The 16,700-nt window shown below is 38.6% G+C and overlaps 1 protein-coding gene across 1 annotated transcript in view; it reads left to right on the plus strand.

Moving 5' to 3' along the window:
- The first annotated feature begins 3,250 nt into the window (after positions 1-3,250).
- ARHGEF38 (Rho guanine nucleotide exchange factor 38) overlaps positions 3,251-16,700 on the plus strand; it is a 43,644-nt gene continuing 30,194 nt past the window's right edge. Inside the window, exons 1-3 of the mRNA XM_081332819.1 lie at positions 3,251-4,077; positions 12,329-12,519; positions 15,225-15,348. Coding sequence (XP_081188945.1) covers positions 3,873-4,077; positions 12,329-12,519; positions 15,225-15,348 — 520 coding nt within the window. The 5' untranslated portion in view covers positions 3,251-3,872. The remainder of the gene's footprint in view (positions 4,078-12,328; positions 12,520-15,224; positions 15,349-16,700) is intronic.

The following is a 16,700-nucleotide window of genomic DNA, read 5'->3' on the forward strand; positions in this document are numbered from 1 at the left end:
ACTCTTTGGGGTCTTAGTCTAGTGAGAACAAGCTAAAATCCTGGAACAGTATTTCCAAAGTGAAAAAGGGTGGAGGGAGTGGTCAAGAGACTCTTACTGTTTAGATACAGTGGAATCTATTAAGATGCAAAATCAGGTTAGCTTTGCTGTTGGGTTTACCTGATCATTATTCTTTTTTATAGTAGATAGATGGGAGTCAGCTTGGTTGGGTAAATGAAGCTGTAGAAGTGTATAAATTGTAGACCTGTTTTGCAATATACTTCCCAGTATTCAACTAGGGTCGACCATCTATGTTTCTTCTTTCGTTTTTATGCATATTTTTGCTTTGTTTGGTTTTGTTCTTGTTCCCTTTTGGAGTTTGTATTTTAACTTTGAAAAAAAAAATTCTTTAAAAAAAAAGAAAGATGCAAAATAGAGGCCAAGTGTGGAGGACTTGTGGAGGATTTGCTGGAATAAAAGAACTTGATATTCTGGCATCAGGCATTTGAATAAATAAAATTTATAAATAAAAATAAATAAAATAAATAAAAATTAAAAAAACTGCCACATCTCCCTTTCCCTTCTTTCCTCCTTTGCAGTCACTGAAGCCAGATTTATGAACTGGACTGGCAAGCATCATTTTCATAAGAGACATATTTATTAACATTGAAAATAGGTAATAAATTTCAGTCACTATGCATATTTACTTTTTCCAGATCTCCACATCTATGACAAAAATAATACAAATATCCTAAGAAATCCTAGCCATTAGTTTATCAGGTACTAAATCCCATTGAAATCAATGGTGCTTACTTCTGAATGAACATGATTAAATAAGAAGGTCAGAATCTTATACTAAACACTAATGGTGTTTATGAAGTGGCTAGATTAAAACCTTCAGGCCATCTAGTTACTGATGTTGCCATACAGGAAAAGAAAACCTGAAGCTGCAAAGATCGAATTACAGTAGGAACTAGGAATGTAAGAAGTATTACCACAGGGAAGCTCAACACAGCAACAGATGAAATGCAACAACTGCAAATTCACATTTTTAGAAATCGGAAAATTGAGTTGGAATAGAATTCGACAACTTTGTCAGAAAAATCACACTGTTTTTACTCAAGAAATAAAAAATGAAGAGGAACAGCATTTTACAAATGAAGACGAATATACGTGTCCCAGGATAGTGTTGTGGGTCAGTCACTGGGACCAGAGGTTTTCTCTTCCGAGCTTTGGACTCATGCTGGAGCCCATCTTCTCTAGAGAAAAGCTCCCTGAGGATGGGCTCCAACACTATCCTGGGAAACGGATATTCGTCTTCATTCATAAAATACTCTTCCTTCTTCATTTTTTAAAATTAGCATATTTAGAGGTAGTCCTTGGATTACTAGTACTCATTCAGCTACCATTTAAAGTTACAATGGACCTGGATGAGGAGTACTTGTGCTGAATCCTCAAGTTCTGGCTGTCACAGCATCCCCTCAATGAGGTATTTGCCATTTGTGACCTTCCCTGTTGGTTTCTTACAAACAAAGTCAATAAGGCAGGGGTCTCCAAACTGGGCCCTTTTATGACTTGTGGACTTCAACTCCCAGAACTCCTCAGCCAGGCACGCTGGCTGAGGAATTTTGGGAGCTGAAGTCCACAAGTCATAAAAGGGTCAAGTTGAAGTCCCCTTGCAATAGGGAAACCAATTGGGAAGGTGGCAAATGACACCCAGCCTTTTTTTCTCCTGAGGAGCCCCACTGTTGTGATCCCAGGGATCTCATAATCTCTGGCATCTTTTAGGATCAACAATCAACAGTAAAGGAACAAGCAGTCAAGAAATACCCTGCAGACTAGCACTTGGCAGAGTAGCCATGAAGGCCTTGGAAAAGATATTCAGATATCTTGATGTTTCAATACCTACAAAATGGTCAGCCCTGGCCTTTTTAGATCATATGCACACATTTAGAAGGAAGACAAATAATGCAAGATCAGTCTTCTTGTAGCCAAGCTCAGTTACTGCTGACATTGTGGGTACATCCATGCAGTGTTCATGTCATCCTTTTTTCAGGATGTTTATTTCCAATTTCCTAGATTAGATTAAGGTGAGATTTCTTAGTGCTCTTTCATCCTAGTAATGAGATCCAAATCAATCTAGCCTCATCACATCAGTCAATGGTTAGTAGAAGGTAGGGTAGAAGAAGGCAATCTATGTTATGGCAATTCTCTATAAATCAAGTTGGAGAAAACCGAAACAATTCAACCTATACTTTAATATATTTGAAACATTTGTAGTCTGTCTTTTTAAAAGCGAAGTATTATATAAAGTGTGTGTTTGTGTGCGTGTTGTGCCATGCCTCCAAGTCAGTTTTTGACTCCTGGCAACTCCCTGGACTAGTCCTTGCAGTTTTCTTGGCAAGGTTTTTAGGAAATGGTTTGCCATTGACTTTTTCGTAGGGCTGAAAGGGAATGACTGGCCATTTGCGCCTAAGGCAGGACTAGGACTCACAGTCTGCTCTTTCTAGCCTGGTTCCTAAACTGGATTTTAAAACTGGATTTAAAAGAATTCTGACACATTTTCTGAAAGTAGTAACAGAAGGGATGAATCGTGACTAGAGAAGAAAATATGTTCCATTGTTTGAGAGCAACACAGGATGTTGTCTTCAGCTTCTTAATGAGAAAATTGCTCCCTCGTTTACTGAAGCTTCAACCGATCTGATCTAAATCAGCATTTCAAAGGCTTTCTTTTTCTGAATGAAGTTACTACTGCTATCCCCACCTGAGAGGGGGCAATGAATTAATGATAATAGTAATCATCATCAACAATTGAGGGGTCAGCTCATTGACGTAATCTGCCCATGATGCTTTTTCTGATCGCACCATGTTATTGATGCATTTTCCACATAGACCTACAGAACAGTCAGGCATGTTGGGTCAGATTAAAATCATGGAGATACAGATTCAAAATCTGGTTCCCCTACACAGATCAAAGGGATGATTGGGGTTTTGTGGGGATCGAATTGGAAATGACACTTCATATTTCTCTCCTTTCTCTGGAGAAAAACTGGCTGCCAGGTCTTTGAACCCACACCTGGAGCTTTAGGGTTGCCCTTCTTTTAAGTAACTTGGATGGTGACACAATATGTGGGTTTGTTTTGATTTCCAGACAAAAGAGAGGTGCTTGCAAGAGGTTCTGCCTCCCAATGGGCAAATTCATCTTTTGAATGTTTTACATATTGGGGGGGTCGAGGGGGGGAGAGATTTATTGCTCAACCCTGACAGCAGAATCCCTTGATCCTCAAAGAATTAACTTCTTTCTTTTAATAAAGTCCTTAAGTAGGACAAAAGAGGAGCTCTCAGCTTGATCGACATGACAGGGACCTTTCAAGCAGAAATAGCTTCAGAGGCTCCATACATTTTACCTACAGGGGAAAATAAATAGGGCCTTAGGCAGATTTTATGGCCAGCAGCCTTTAAAGCATGCATAAATTAAAAAAAAATAAACAGAAATTTTGCAACTTTTTTTAAAAAAACCCAGCAGAAAGTAAATAAAAAGGAGAAATGGAAATACATAAACACCCACTTCTAAAAAGAAGTTAATAAGGGAGATCTGGTCCCTGCTGCTATGCTATACCTGCTGCCGCAAATCTCTCAGGTAACAGGTGTCTGGTTCCCTAGTCGGTGTACTAAAGGATGACTTCATAGGGGTGGAGCCTGGTTAGACTGTAAAGGTGGCACTCAGGTGAGCCAGGTAAGAAGTGAACTTATGCGGGTCTCTTCAGCACGTCAGCTGTTCCTTGAAGGAAGCTGATCCTGTTGCCCACACAACAAGCACACACACACCTCCCTGGTAAGCTGCTGGTATTGTTATTTTCTCAACCACCTGGGCAAGTAATACCAGCTTGGAAATGGAAACCAAGGATCCTACTGGAAAAGAAAGTGTGGGGGTCAGGAAAAAGAACCTCACCTTCCTCAAGCAGAGATTGTACATGCTGGAGAGGAGGAAGACGGACACGGTGGTGGAGAGCAGCACTGCAGGAGACCACAACAGCAGCTCTGCAACCTTGAGGAGGAGCCAGTCAGACAGGAGTGAATACAACCAGAAATTGCAAGGTAAAATTGGGCAGGGGAGGGCGGAGAAGGAAGAATCAAGCTACTTTTCTTAATGTTTAGTTCAACCATCTCAAAGCAGCGTGCAGTGATGGCAGGAGTAATCCATATGTTTGGAAACGATGATCAGGAGGAGGAGGAGAAGGAGGAGGATGTTCTACCTGAAAGATACTTAAGGCAGTTAATACATTTTTATTACTGTTTCAGAAACAGCAATAAGAGAGAAATACCTTGAAAGGTACCCAGCTTAACTCATTACACTGAAGAGAAGATTTTAATTAAAGGCCACATTAACTTTGTTTACAATTATACAATTCTTTAAAGCCACATATTAGACAGGTGCAAACTCCCCTATTTTCAGTGTGGAAACTTTATGGGACAGGCTGCACATGAAATGAAATAATAGGAATTAAGCCGTGGGAGCTTCATCATGGAAAGAGAAAAAAGTTTTGCTTTTTTATGTTAATGTTTGGATCTTAAACAAGTGAAGTGAGAATATTGATTTTTCCGTGCTTATATCCCTGAGGCCATAAATGAAGAAAACACTAATTTGTTATTCACAGAACAAGGCAAGTCCAAGTCTAACTGCTATAACTGTATGTATAGACACATACATAGGTATATAAGTAGTCCTCAATTTACAACCACAATTGAGACAAGAATTTCCATTGCTAAATGATACTGTCATTGAGTCTCATCTGAATTTTTGCCATTAGTGAATCACACTGTTGTTAGCTGAATCTGGCTTCCTCCATTGACTTTGCTTGGGAAGGTTATAAATGGTGATTACATAATTCTGGGACACTACAACCATTGTAAATACATGCCAATTGCCAAGCACTCAACTCATGATCACATGACCATGGGATTGCCACAACAGTCATAAGTGCATGAACCCATTGTAAGTTTTTCAATGCCATTGTAACTTTGAATCCTTAAAAATGGTCATGTTGAGAACTACCTGTAAATAGAGGGGTGTTTTTCCCTATTCCTAAAAAGGACCTTTTTAAATTCAGTATGAGAAGGTTAGGCTATAGAATAATCATTTTGGATTGCAGCCAAAGTGGCTTAAATAATAGCGTATGTGTAGCATTCACTCTGCTGGTGGAATGTGGGTTATAAAACCACGTTGTAATGCTGAACAGGTTTGTAACATTGCCCTAAAGCAACCTCACAGGAGCATTTTAGTCCCAGTAACAGTGGAAGTCAGTGACAAACAATAGCCTGTGGTGTAAAACTCCTCCTTTCCATCTGCAGAACCTTCCTATAGAATGCAGGCTGTATTTCCTTATATGCAAAGGGATTGTATTGTATTGACAGAGCAATTAGCCGGAAAGAACTTCCCTGTGACAAACCATTGCCAGATGCTTCATTTGTTAAGGCTACCTTCTGTTTAGCTACAAAAGAAAGCTGGTATTGGGAAATAGTTTTTCTGCCTGTTGAGTAGTGGATTCTGAAGAGTATGAACGATGCCAGGCAGATGAGTACAAGCAAACAGCTCTTTATTAGGTGACCATAACTGTACTGAAGGGCTAGGGGGTACTTGCACTTTTATATACCTTTCTGAGTATACAGCCAACCAATCAGATTGAACCTTATACAAGTGCTTAGGTGTTTCTTTAAGCCTTAATACACAACACTGCCCATTTCCAGCTGTAGTCAATATATACAGGATTTTCTTGTTTTTATAGGATCTACAGTGAATCCCATTAGTGACAGAAAGGCAGGAAAAAAAACAGGGAAATAATTTACATTATTCTTATATCTGTATCTCAAAAGCACAGAACTTCCCTGAATTGCTGAAAAAAAAATACTGTGGGTAATCACTGGACAGTCCCAAAAGAAGTACCCATTAGTTATTCTAGCTTTAACCCTTTTATTTATATAATGACAGGAGAATAGAGATAGAAAATAGGACAAAAGGCGATCTTTTCTCTATTCTGCCCATGAAGCAATTGGAGGGATGGAAAAGTAGATGGAGATCCTTTTGCTGAACAAGCTTACTCATAACGCATAAAGGTATAAATCATGGTTTGCAAAGTAATAGTTAAATTCAAACACTGCACTGGGCTAAGGGCAAACACTATATGGACATTTGTAACAAGCCATAATCTGTTTTCTTAGCTTTGATTGTATAGTGATGTGTGACCCCATCCACTGTAGTTGATGGATTATGGCTTAATAGTATATGTGAATAAGGTCAAGGACATTAGGACAACATGTAAACTTAATTCCCATTAGCATAATTAGTTATTACAAATATTTTGAGTCCCTGAAGAGAAATCACAAAATTTGTTCAGATTCTAGTGAGGCCTCTGGGTGAAAAACTTGCCCTGGGCCACATTGCCTGATTTAGACTCAGTGCTCCTTGCTGCTCTTGCTATAAGCCCCTCCCGTTGGGTTTCCTCATGGTAGGAAATCTCTTGTGGTTGGATTTTCACAATCACATAACCACTGGTTAATGTTAGTTGGACTTACTCAACTGCCTGGCTTATATAGCACAATATGTGTAAATAGTTCTAACCAGGTTTGGCAACATTCTCAGCTTCATAGTACAGGTAGTCATTGACTTACAGCCACAATTGAGCCCAACATTTCTGTTGTTAAGTGAGTTTGACCCATTTGTTTGCCACAGTTGTTAAATGAATCACTGCAGTTAGTAACACAGTTGTAAAATGAATCTGGCTTCCCCATTGACATTGCTTGTTAGAACAGAGGTTTCCAACCTTTGTGGGCTCGCAGCCCAGAGAGAAGGAGAGCAGCTTCCAAATTGGAGCGCGCGCACACACACACACTCAAATGGGGCCACGTGCACTGGCACAGCACTAGTATCCTCGTTCACGCATGCAGCATGCGCAAACGAGCCACGCACACCCACCTGGCACTAGCGGCCCCGTTTGTGCCCACGTGCATGTGCAAATGGGGCTGTGGATGCTAGTGCAAGTGGGGGATAATGCATGCCCACATGTGAGTGCACCAGCCAGCCATTTCTGTGGCTCGCTGGCCAGGAGCCCACAGCCTGGTCCCAGGCCGTGGCCCATAGGTTGGGGAGCCCTGTGTTAGAAGACTGCAAAAGGGAATCACATGAACCCAGGAAACAAGAACCATCATAAATACTAGCCAGTTGCCAAGTGTCTGATTTTTATCATTTGACCATGGGGATACTGCAATGGGTGTAAGTGTGAAAAACAGTCATAAGTCACTTATTTCAGTGCCACTGAGCTTTGAATGGTCACTAAACAAATGGATGTAAGTTGAGGACTGCTGGTAGTCTGGCATACCGCATTATACAATCCCAGCCATTTCTTAAAATTTAACCCATGGTTATTTAGAGTCATGCATTCCATGATTACACATAACTTATTTATTATTTCATTTATTTGCTAGATTTATATTCCACCATTCATTCAGGAGCACAAGGCAGCACACATAGGAAACCCTCCCCCCCATTTTATCCTACTCATCAAAACTTGGTTGAAAGAGGATGACTTGATGCATCATGGCGAAACCGCGCCCACCCCATTGCTGGCAATGGGAAAAAAGTTGCGCTACAGCACAACACATCACATGACATTGCGAGTTTGACACCCCTGACTAGTGGAATAGTGCTACCAGCTGTGTTTTGGATTCTACTTCATTTCACATTAGTGGAAAAATATGAATGAACAATATCATTCCTAGGTTTTTATTTTTGTAACAACATGCTGTAATACTGGCATTTGTGTGAGACAACAAATTACCATTAATTTATTCATATACATTTATTTATTTTATTTAATTAGATTTGTATACCGCCCTTTCCCGAAGGACTCAGGGCGGTTTACAGAGTAATTAAAACAAGAAATACAAAAGTTAAAAACAATTAAAAAAATTACCACAGTCCCTGAAAAAGTAAAAGCTCCCAATTAAAATTAAAATTAAAATTCTCAGCCTGGGTCAGAGAGCTCGAAGAGCCAGGTCTTCAGGTCCCGGCGGAATGAATGGAGGTCGGGGGCAGTCCTCAGCTGCTGAAGCCTCCGAGTGGTCCTCAAGGGCACTCGGTGAGCCTTGGTGGAGCAGTGGGCTAATGCCTCCTTAAGTAACACCAGCTGCCTGCAATTAGTGCAGGTTCGAGTCCCACCAGGCTCAAGGTTGACTCAGCCTTCCATCCTTCTGAGGTAGGTAAAATGAGGACCCAGATTGTTGGGGGCAATAAGCTGACTTTGTAATAATGCCGCTTGGGGGGGGAAAGCCCTAATAAGCAGGCATATACATAGAATGAAGGCTACTGCTAAGCTTGTAAGCCGCCCTGAGTCTTCGGAGAAGGGCGGGATATAAATGGAATTAAAATAAAAATAAAATAAAATAAATTCCCAGGCCCAAAATAAGTGTTGACTATTTCTGATGAGTGGCATTGTAATTTGTGGAATATCCTTTCATTTTCAAATTTGGGAACATTTTCTCACATGTGACTGCTTTTCAATCAATTTAAAAACAGGAAGTATCTCAACAATAGACATTATATTGAAAGGTTAGTGTTGTGTAAGTAGATGAGCAATTTAAACAGGAACCGAATCTACTAGAGTTAGTAAAATAAAATAATGGATCACTTGAACAGCTTTCCTCCTTAAGCCATTGTTTGCATGTTATCTGTGGCCTAAATGGATATATAGTGATCCTTTTTTAATAGTTGGCATTCATTATAAGCAACATAACTCTTCTATAAATTATTTACCATATATTTTTATTTATTGCTTAGTGCACCAACCCTATAAAATATAAACCACTGGTTTATATGGTTTTTTGTTTTTGTTTTGGTCGGGATGGATCAAGTTACAAATAGGAGTATAATAGGACATATGTATCATAGTGGGAAAATTATGCTTATGTAAATATCTGTTGACCTTTCTAAACTTTTCATATTAAAAGCTCTATTCAGATGTCATTCTCTTTGAGCTTTAGGTAATCATAGTTAATTAAATTAGTATTTTTGAAAGCCTAAAAACTCTCCCTGTTTTTTATAAGATAGCAAGAACTTATATTGTATAGCTTAACTCCCTGTCAAAACTGATCTTCAAATATCCTATTAATCAAATAGACATACTGTAATACAGTTCTTAATAATTATATGAAATGAGATGATAAGATTAACAAAAATTCAAATGAGTATGATTTGAAGTTTGAATTTGGAATAATGTAGCATCTATTTATACTGTAGCATCTGTCATCAATCTAAACTTGATGCAAAAGTGGGAACTGAAAAATATATCATTTTAATTATGTTTTCTTTAAATGCAGTACAATGAAGACAATTTACCATTTTAAGTCATAATGTATAATAAATGCACATATATGAACCAATTTTCAAGCCTTACGAAAGATAAGCAATTTTATTTATTTACTTAAATTGATTAGCTGCCCCACACCAACAGATTCTGTGTGGTGTAGTGTTTATGTGATTTCACTGATTAAATACAAGTAATTAATCACTCCTCTGTATTTAATAGTGCCCTTCTTTCATCATGTAGCCATGGGATATAGTGATTAAGGTGTTGGTATAGGGCAAGGGTAGGCAACCTCGGCTCTTTTATGACTCATGGACTTCAACTCCCAGAATTCCTGAGCCAGCATAGCTGACTCAGGAATTCTGGGAGTTGGAGTCCATGAGTCATAAAAGATCCGAGGTTGCCTACCCCTGGTATAGGGTAAGGAGACCAGGTTGAAATGTACCTTTAGCCAAAATTCACTGAATTATTTTAGCCAGCCACTCTTTTAGCAAAACCTACCTCATGAAGATTCTGTGGTGAGGATAAAATGCATGGGGAATCCTTGAGTTGGTATCTCCTAAAAGTAACTTGGATATAACCCTGATGAGTAGATGAATGAAGATTACAATCGAGTCGCAATTTTTGGAAAGACACTGTAGATAGTTTGTAATCTACATACCTCTGTCTTAATCTGCATCCCAGCAATTGCATTTTGTATTGTTTGATGATTCTGAATCATTTTCAATCATCCCTTTGCAAGCCAAGTGGATTTACTAATATGTATGTGGATAGGATTGGCCAGGAGAAACTATATTTGTTATGTCAGTTTTAGTTGGAAACTACAGGAAGATTCAGAAGATACCCAAGCCTTTAGTGATCTCTATAGGCCCCAAGACTGCAGAAGTGTCCACAGAAAAGAGCCTTGGTGGAGCAGTGGGCTAATGCCTCCTTAAGTAACACCAGCTGCCTGCAATTAGTGCAGGTTCGCATCCCACCAGGCTCAAGGTTGACTCAGCCTTCCATCCTTCCAAGGTAGGTAAAATGAGGACCCATACATAGAATGAAGGCTATTGCTAAGCACATTGATTTGTGCTTTAAATTGTAAGCCGCCCTGAGTCTTCGGAGAAGGGCGGGATATAAATGGGATTAAAAAATAAAAATTAAAAAAAAGAATGTAGTAAAAAAAAGTCAAGAAGGCAACAAATGCAATCAAACTTTTCTACCTGTTTTTTTATGTGAGGCTGGAGCTTTGGTTGCACTATCACGGCTGCAATCTTGATGTTTTTGAACATAGCCTGAAGACACCCCTGCAAGCTGTAAATACAGTCTTGTATTAGGAGTTGGACCATTCCTATCTGCAATATATTGAATAGCTTCTATAGTAGAGTAGATGAACCAAGGAGCCAGTATCAAAAAATATCCCTGACTTTCATGACTATGTTGGGATACTGTTAAGAAATGAACATTAGCTTAAGGTTATTCCATTAGTAGCAATTGAATGCTACAGAGGCTAACTGAAATGCCTCCTCTTGGATTAGATCAGGAGTGTCAAATTGCCGGCCCGTGGGCCGGATGCGTCATGGTGAAACCGTACCCACCCCATTGCCGACAATGGAAAAAAAGTCACGATATCACATGACACATCACATGACATTACAAGTTTGACACCCCTGGATTAGATGGTCTTTTAACTATCCTTCTATCCAACTTATAGTTATTTTAAGGTTATAAATGGTTATTGTTGGCAAATATAGTATATAGAAAAAGATTTGCACTTAACAGTATGGAGCTCCAGGTATAATTTCAGTTAATGATTCACAGAATTCACAACCCAGGTAGGAGGGACATTACCCATCGGAGTCCATCAGAAGCATTCACAAAAAGGATATTATTTCATCTTTGATAATTTTTTACTGAATTTTTTGAATGTTCCAGAAAACATTCATTCAATCATTTAAAAAGAATCTAAAGTCAAGGAATGGAAATCAGATATTTCCTGTAAAAGTTATGTGCCTTTTTCATAACTACTTGCAATACATGGTTAAACAAAAAACAAAACGGGTTTTGGATTACATAAATAGGTATCAGTTGATAGACTTGATAATAGTTGAGCAGTGTCAAATTCTTTAGCGGTTTGTGCAAGGTTATAGAGACTATAATGTTTCTTTGCCTGAAATACATGGAAAACCTGATACTGACGGGAAACTTTCTCAGATGGCATAAATTTCAGCATTTTATTCAGAATGGAGTCAGATAACTAGGAACTATGTGATAGCTACTAAGCCAGAATTATATCTGAATTCTGTATCTTTAAAATGCAGTTGAGAAATCAGAAATCCAGCTAGTCCTCATTTATCATTCACAATAGGGACTGATTACTTGGTTGTTAAGTAAAGTGGGCATTAAGTGAAACAGCAACTGTCCTTGTGATCTTACTTCAGCTTTCCTTTGCAGATCTGTGAGAGTTGTAAATGTGATGATTGGTCATAAAGTTACTTTTTCCATCATTGTTACAACTGCAAAGAATCACTAAATGAGGCAGCCACTAAATGAGGACTACCTGTACTTATCTTTGAATTCAGAAACATCTGTTTTGTTCCTATGAAAGTTCCTATTAAATATATACAGCCAAACCATGTTTTCATTAACCATATTTTATGGAATAATGCCCAAGTAGTTATAATCTCATGGCATATTATGCTATGGCATAATTCACAGTCTGCAAGTTGTAGAAGCTTCACCTGATGATCCTAATCAAAGAAAACCAGAGTGTGGCTTAGTGCTGCTTATAAACTAAGACAATAAACATGTTTGCACAGTGTGCTATATCCAAGCTGGGCATGGAGTAAGCCACTAGATCATGTTCATGAACATTGATAGAATATCCGCTGCAAACTTCTGGATTTGTGTGCTGTTCCCATGTGCCGCTGTTCCTTTTTGTGGGTCATTTAGTCCTAAACAAGTTGTTGACCTGTTTTTTAAACAAAGGTGTGTTTGTTTGTTTACAGAAAAGATGGCACCCCATGCAGGATCTGTAGGACCAGTTGGTTTACTCTTGGAAACTGAAGAACAACTAATTAAGCGAATGATGGCCAGAAGGCAAAAGATAATTGCAGAAATACTCCAAACAGAAAGAGATTATCTTAGTGATCTGGAACTCTGTATCAGAATAGTGGTTGAGCCCTTGAAAAAAAGGCAGGTAAGAAAGTTTTAGTCCTTCCTTCCTTCCTTCCTTCCTTCCTTCCTTCCTTCCTTCCTTCCTTCCTTCCTTCCTTCCTTCCTTTCTTCCTTCCTTCCTCCCTCCCTCCCTCCCTCCCTCCCTCCCTGCCCTTTTGCTCTTTTTCTCAGTTTATCTGAGAAAAGCAAAGAAGCTGGATGCAATTGCTAGTTTACTTCCAGGTTCATTTCAAAGTGTTGGTCATTATCTTTAAAGCCCTTTATGGCAGGGGTCCAGGATATCTGAGGAACTGCCTTACCTCATAATTTGTCTCATTCATTTCAGTGAAAAGGGCCCACTTTGGATCGTGTCAGCCAAAGAATTTTTAATTGTATATGATGTATTTTAACTTTTAATTTTCCCTGTAAACCGCCCTGAGTCCTACGGGAATAGGGCGGTATATAAATTTAAATATAAATAAAATAAATATAAATAAATTTTGGCTGGTGGGTCCAGAAGAAAGAGAAACTAGTTGTGTTCACAAGATAAATGAAGCATCACTTAATGTGATGTGTGAAATTAGTGATAAATTTATGTTCAGTCAGTTGTGTGCACCCAGGAAACTGAATCGAGGAAGCCAACATTCAGTTAATCAGTGGTGTGTCATCAAAATGCATGTGCGCATGTAACATCTCTACTACATGAGTTGTACTAAGTGCCAGTTTGCTTTCGAGTCCAATTCAATGTGTTGGTCATCACCTTTAAAGCCCTTCAAGGCAAGGGACCAGGTTACCTGGGGAACATATCACCCCAACTACATCAACCCATCCCACCCAGTCAAGCAGGGGCGTCATGTTTCATATCCCATTTGTCAAAGAATTTCAACTGGCAGAACCAGCTGAACCAGGAGGAGGGGCCTTCCCTGCTGTTATCCCTGTTCTTCAGAAATTTTACCCTCAGAGGTGAGCCCCCAATCTTCTGAAGTGTGATGCAGCCCTGGGGACAGCTGGTGGCTTGAGGGCATTCCCACTCTTGCTAACTTTTTAGCCTTCTGAATTTTCTCCTTTGACTTTCACTTCAAGCTTATACGTTTTAACTTTTTATCTGTGCTTTGTTCTGGTTTGATATTATTTTATTATGTTGTTGTAAACCACCCAGAGTCATTTAGCTGAGGTGGGCAGCCTAGAAATTTAATAAATAAAGCCAGAGAGACATAGAGGCTGTATTTGCACATGCAGATAGTTAATAATAATTTACAGTAATTAGCTTTGCAGACCCAGACTGCAGGGTAGTGCATCTGAGACAGTGATGCTAATGGAAGTGCTGATTACAATTATATCTTTTCATGCAGGTTTTATACTGTCAGTTTGTTGTTCAGCTGGCACTTCAGAAATGTCTGGCTACCACATACACATTCAGAGTTTTGTTTTTGAAGCAAAACAGGCAATCATATATATATGTATATACATATATACATATACATATATACATATATACATACATACATATATATAATTAGTTAAGAAGCATTTACATATATATATATAATATATATATATATATATATATATATATATATATATATATATATATATATATATATGTAAATGCTTGTTAACTATTTATATATATATATGTATATATGTATATATGTATATGTATATATGTATGTATGTATATGTATATATGTATATGTATATATGTATATATGTGTGTGTATATATGTGTATATATGTATATATGTATATATGTGTATATATATGTATATATGTATGTTCTCATCTGATGAGAACAAATAAGTTTGAAATGCATATCAGTCTCCCTTTAATTCTTTGTTAGCAATTCAAAAAAAATTACACAAATATGAGCTGTCACTACTGTGACCACTGCCTGTGGATGGCCTTGGGTTAGGCTGAAACAGGAAATAAGATTTGTCCCATGTTTGGGGCCTAGCAAGGTAATCTAAATACTTAACAAACATTTAACATATATATGTATGTATGTATATATACACATATACATACACACACACACACCCACCATGTGTGTGTGTGTGTGTGTGTGTGTGTGTGTGTATCTTTTCTATGTTTAAAAGTATAGACCATTAGGGATTAATAATCAAGCAGATAATCCAAATTATTTATATTATCTTTAGTTTTATCACATTTTTGTTGGAGAAACACACAAAAGATAGGAAAACTTACTTTCTTTGCTGTGAGGAAGAGGGAGAATAGTTGCCATTCCGCAACCTTGTGTTTCTTAGTTGCATTGCCCTTCAGCCTCTATAATCTTCCAGACAGATTTTGACTTCACTGCTTAAAAAAAATAATGAAGACTGATCTATACATATTCTGTCATGAAGATACATCAGCTGAAAATGTTTGTATTTATATTTGCTTTATATATTTCTTATATTACTGGTATGTAAATAAATAAATAAAATTGTTTTATTGTAATAAAAATTGTAATCCATTTCATCATATAGCCTTTAACCTGTTAGTTAAAAATCTTAGTAGCAAGGTATACATTTTGGCTTATTATATGGTCATCATCTGTATATGACTATTTCAAATTCAGTTTTGGGTTTTTTATTCCAATTGTTCTTTTATTTGAACCTCCCTTTTGTCTGATCCTAAGAAAACCCATTGAAAAGTGAATATGTAGTGTGTGTTTCTGAGCAAAAGAGTAGCTTGACAACAGTAGCATCCCATTTTTTCAGTTTTTGCCCTTTGTTTTGGTTTCATTAGATTGCTCGACTTGATGTGGATAGCTTATTTAGCAACATTGAATTGGTCCATGAAATATCATCAAAACTGTTGTCATTGTTGGAAGAAGCAACATCAGATGTGGAACCAGCCATACAAGGAATTGGTATGTTGTCTTCCTGAACTCTACAGGGCTACCTGGAGCAATAACAACAACAGTTGTTGTAATAATAATAATGCTGCAATAAATTGCCTGTTGCTCAGCCAGAGTCAACCTTACCTGCTTATTTCTCCAAACTACCATTCCAAATACTGTAGTATGCAAATGAAAGATAGAGACTCAGGCCCATAATCACCAAGAGCCTTGGTGGAGCAGTGGGCTAATGCCTCCTTAAGTAACACCAGCTGCCTGCAATTAGTGCAGGTTCGCATCCCACCAGGCTCAAGGTTGACTCAGCCTTCCATCCTTCCGAGGTAGGTAAAATGAGGACCCAGATTGTTGGGGGCAATAAGCTGACTTTGTAATAATGCCGCTGGGGGGGGGGCAAAAGCCCTAATAAGCAGGCATATACATAGAATGAAGGCTGTTGCTAAGCACATTAATTTGTGCTTTAAAATTGTAAGCTGCCCTGAGTCTTCAGAGAAGGGCGGGATATGTTGTTGTTAGTTGCGAAGTCGTGTCCGACCCATCGCGACCCTATGGACAACGTTCCTCCAGGCTTTTCTGTCCTCTACCATCTTCTGGAATCCATTTAAGCTCACGCCTACTGCTTCAGTAGGGCGGGATATAAATGGGATTAAAAAAAACCAACTTGCAACATCATACTCAACTAGCTTAATCTAGGTGGCAACCGTTCCTGTCAGAGTTTCTTACTGATGCTTCCAGCAGCATATAATTGTACTAACTGGGTCATATATCTTTTATTTTGGAGATTGAAGAGCCCTGACCCCAGGACATAGGAAGGTCCCATGCATCAGGATAGCTCTAACAAGGCTTTGTCATTACTAGGCCCTTCCTGATTTGTCAGGCTGGAAACAGTAGGCCTGTTTGCCAATCAATGTTTGAGAGCAGAGAGATCCACTTGTGGTGGTGGGGGGGTCTAAAAAGGCAAGACATAACAGAACATTTATGTGGGTCAGAACAAATGGATGTATTTTGTCCTACTAAACTGCCATCTTCCCTTTTTTGACCTCCTGCCCTGGATGTGGCTGTAGAGACCTGTGTTTCGCATTACTTGGCTTTCAAGTATTTTCTGTAATGGAGAGGGTTGCTTTGTAGCTCTTTTAATTAGAGGATATGCAAACAGATCAATTGACTGGCTCTAGGAGTTTCCATGATGCAGGTGAGTGGACTGTATTATTTAACCCTTTTCAAATGAACCAGTCAGAGATTAGTTGTCTTACACTCTAAACCTCCTCTAACCCTGTATATTTATTAGAATATATTCTGGTTTTCTCCAGGGACGCGGTGGCTCAGTGGGTTAGGACGCTGAGCTGGTTGATCAGATGGTCGGCAGT

The sequence above is a fragment of the Vipera berus genome (assembly GCF_964194415.1).
Source record: "Vipera berus genome assembly, chromosome: 7".
Classification (NCBI taxonomy): Eukaryota; Metazoa; Chordata; class Lepidosauria; order Squamata; family Viperidae; genus Vipera; species Vipera berus.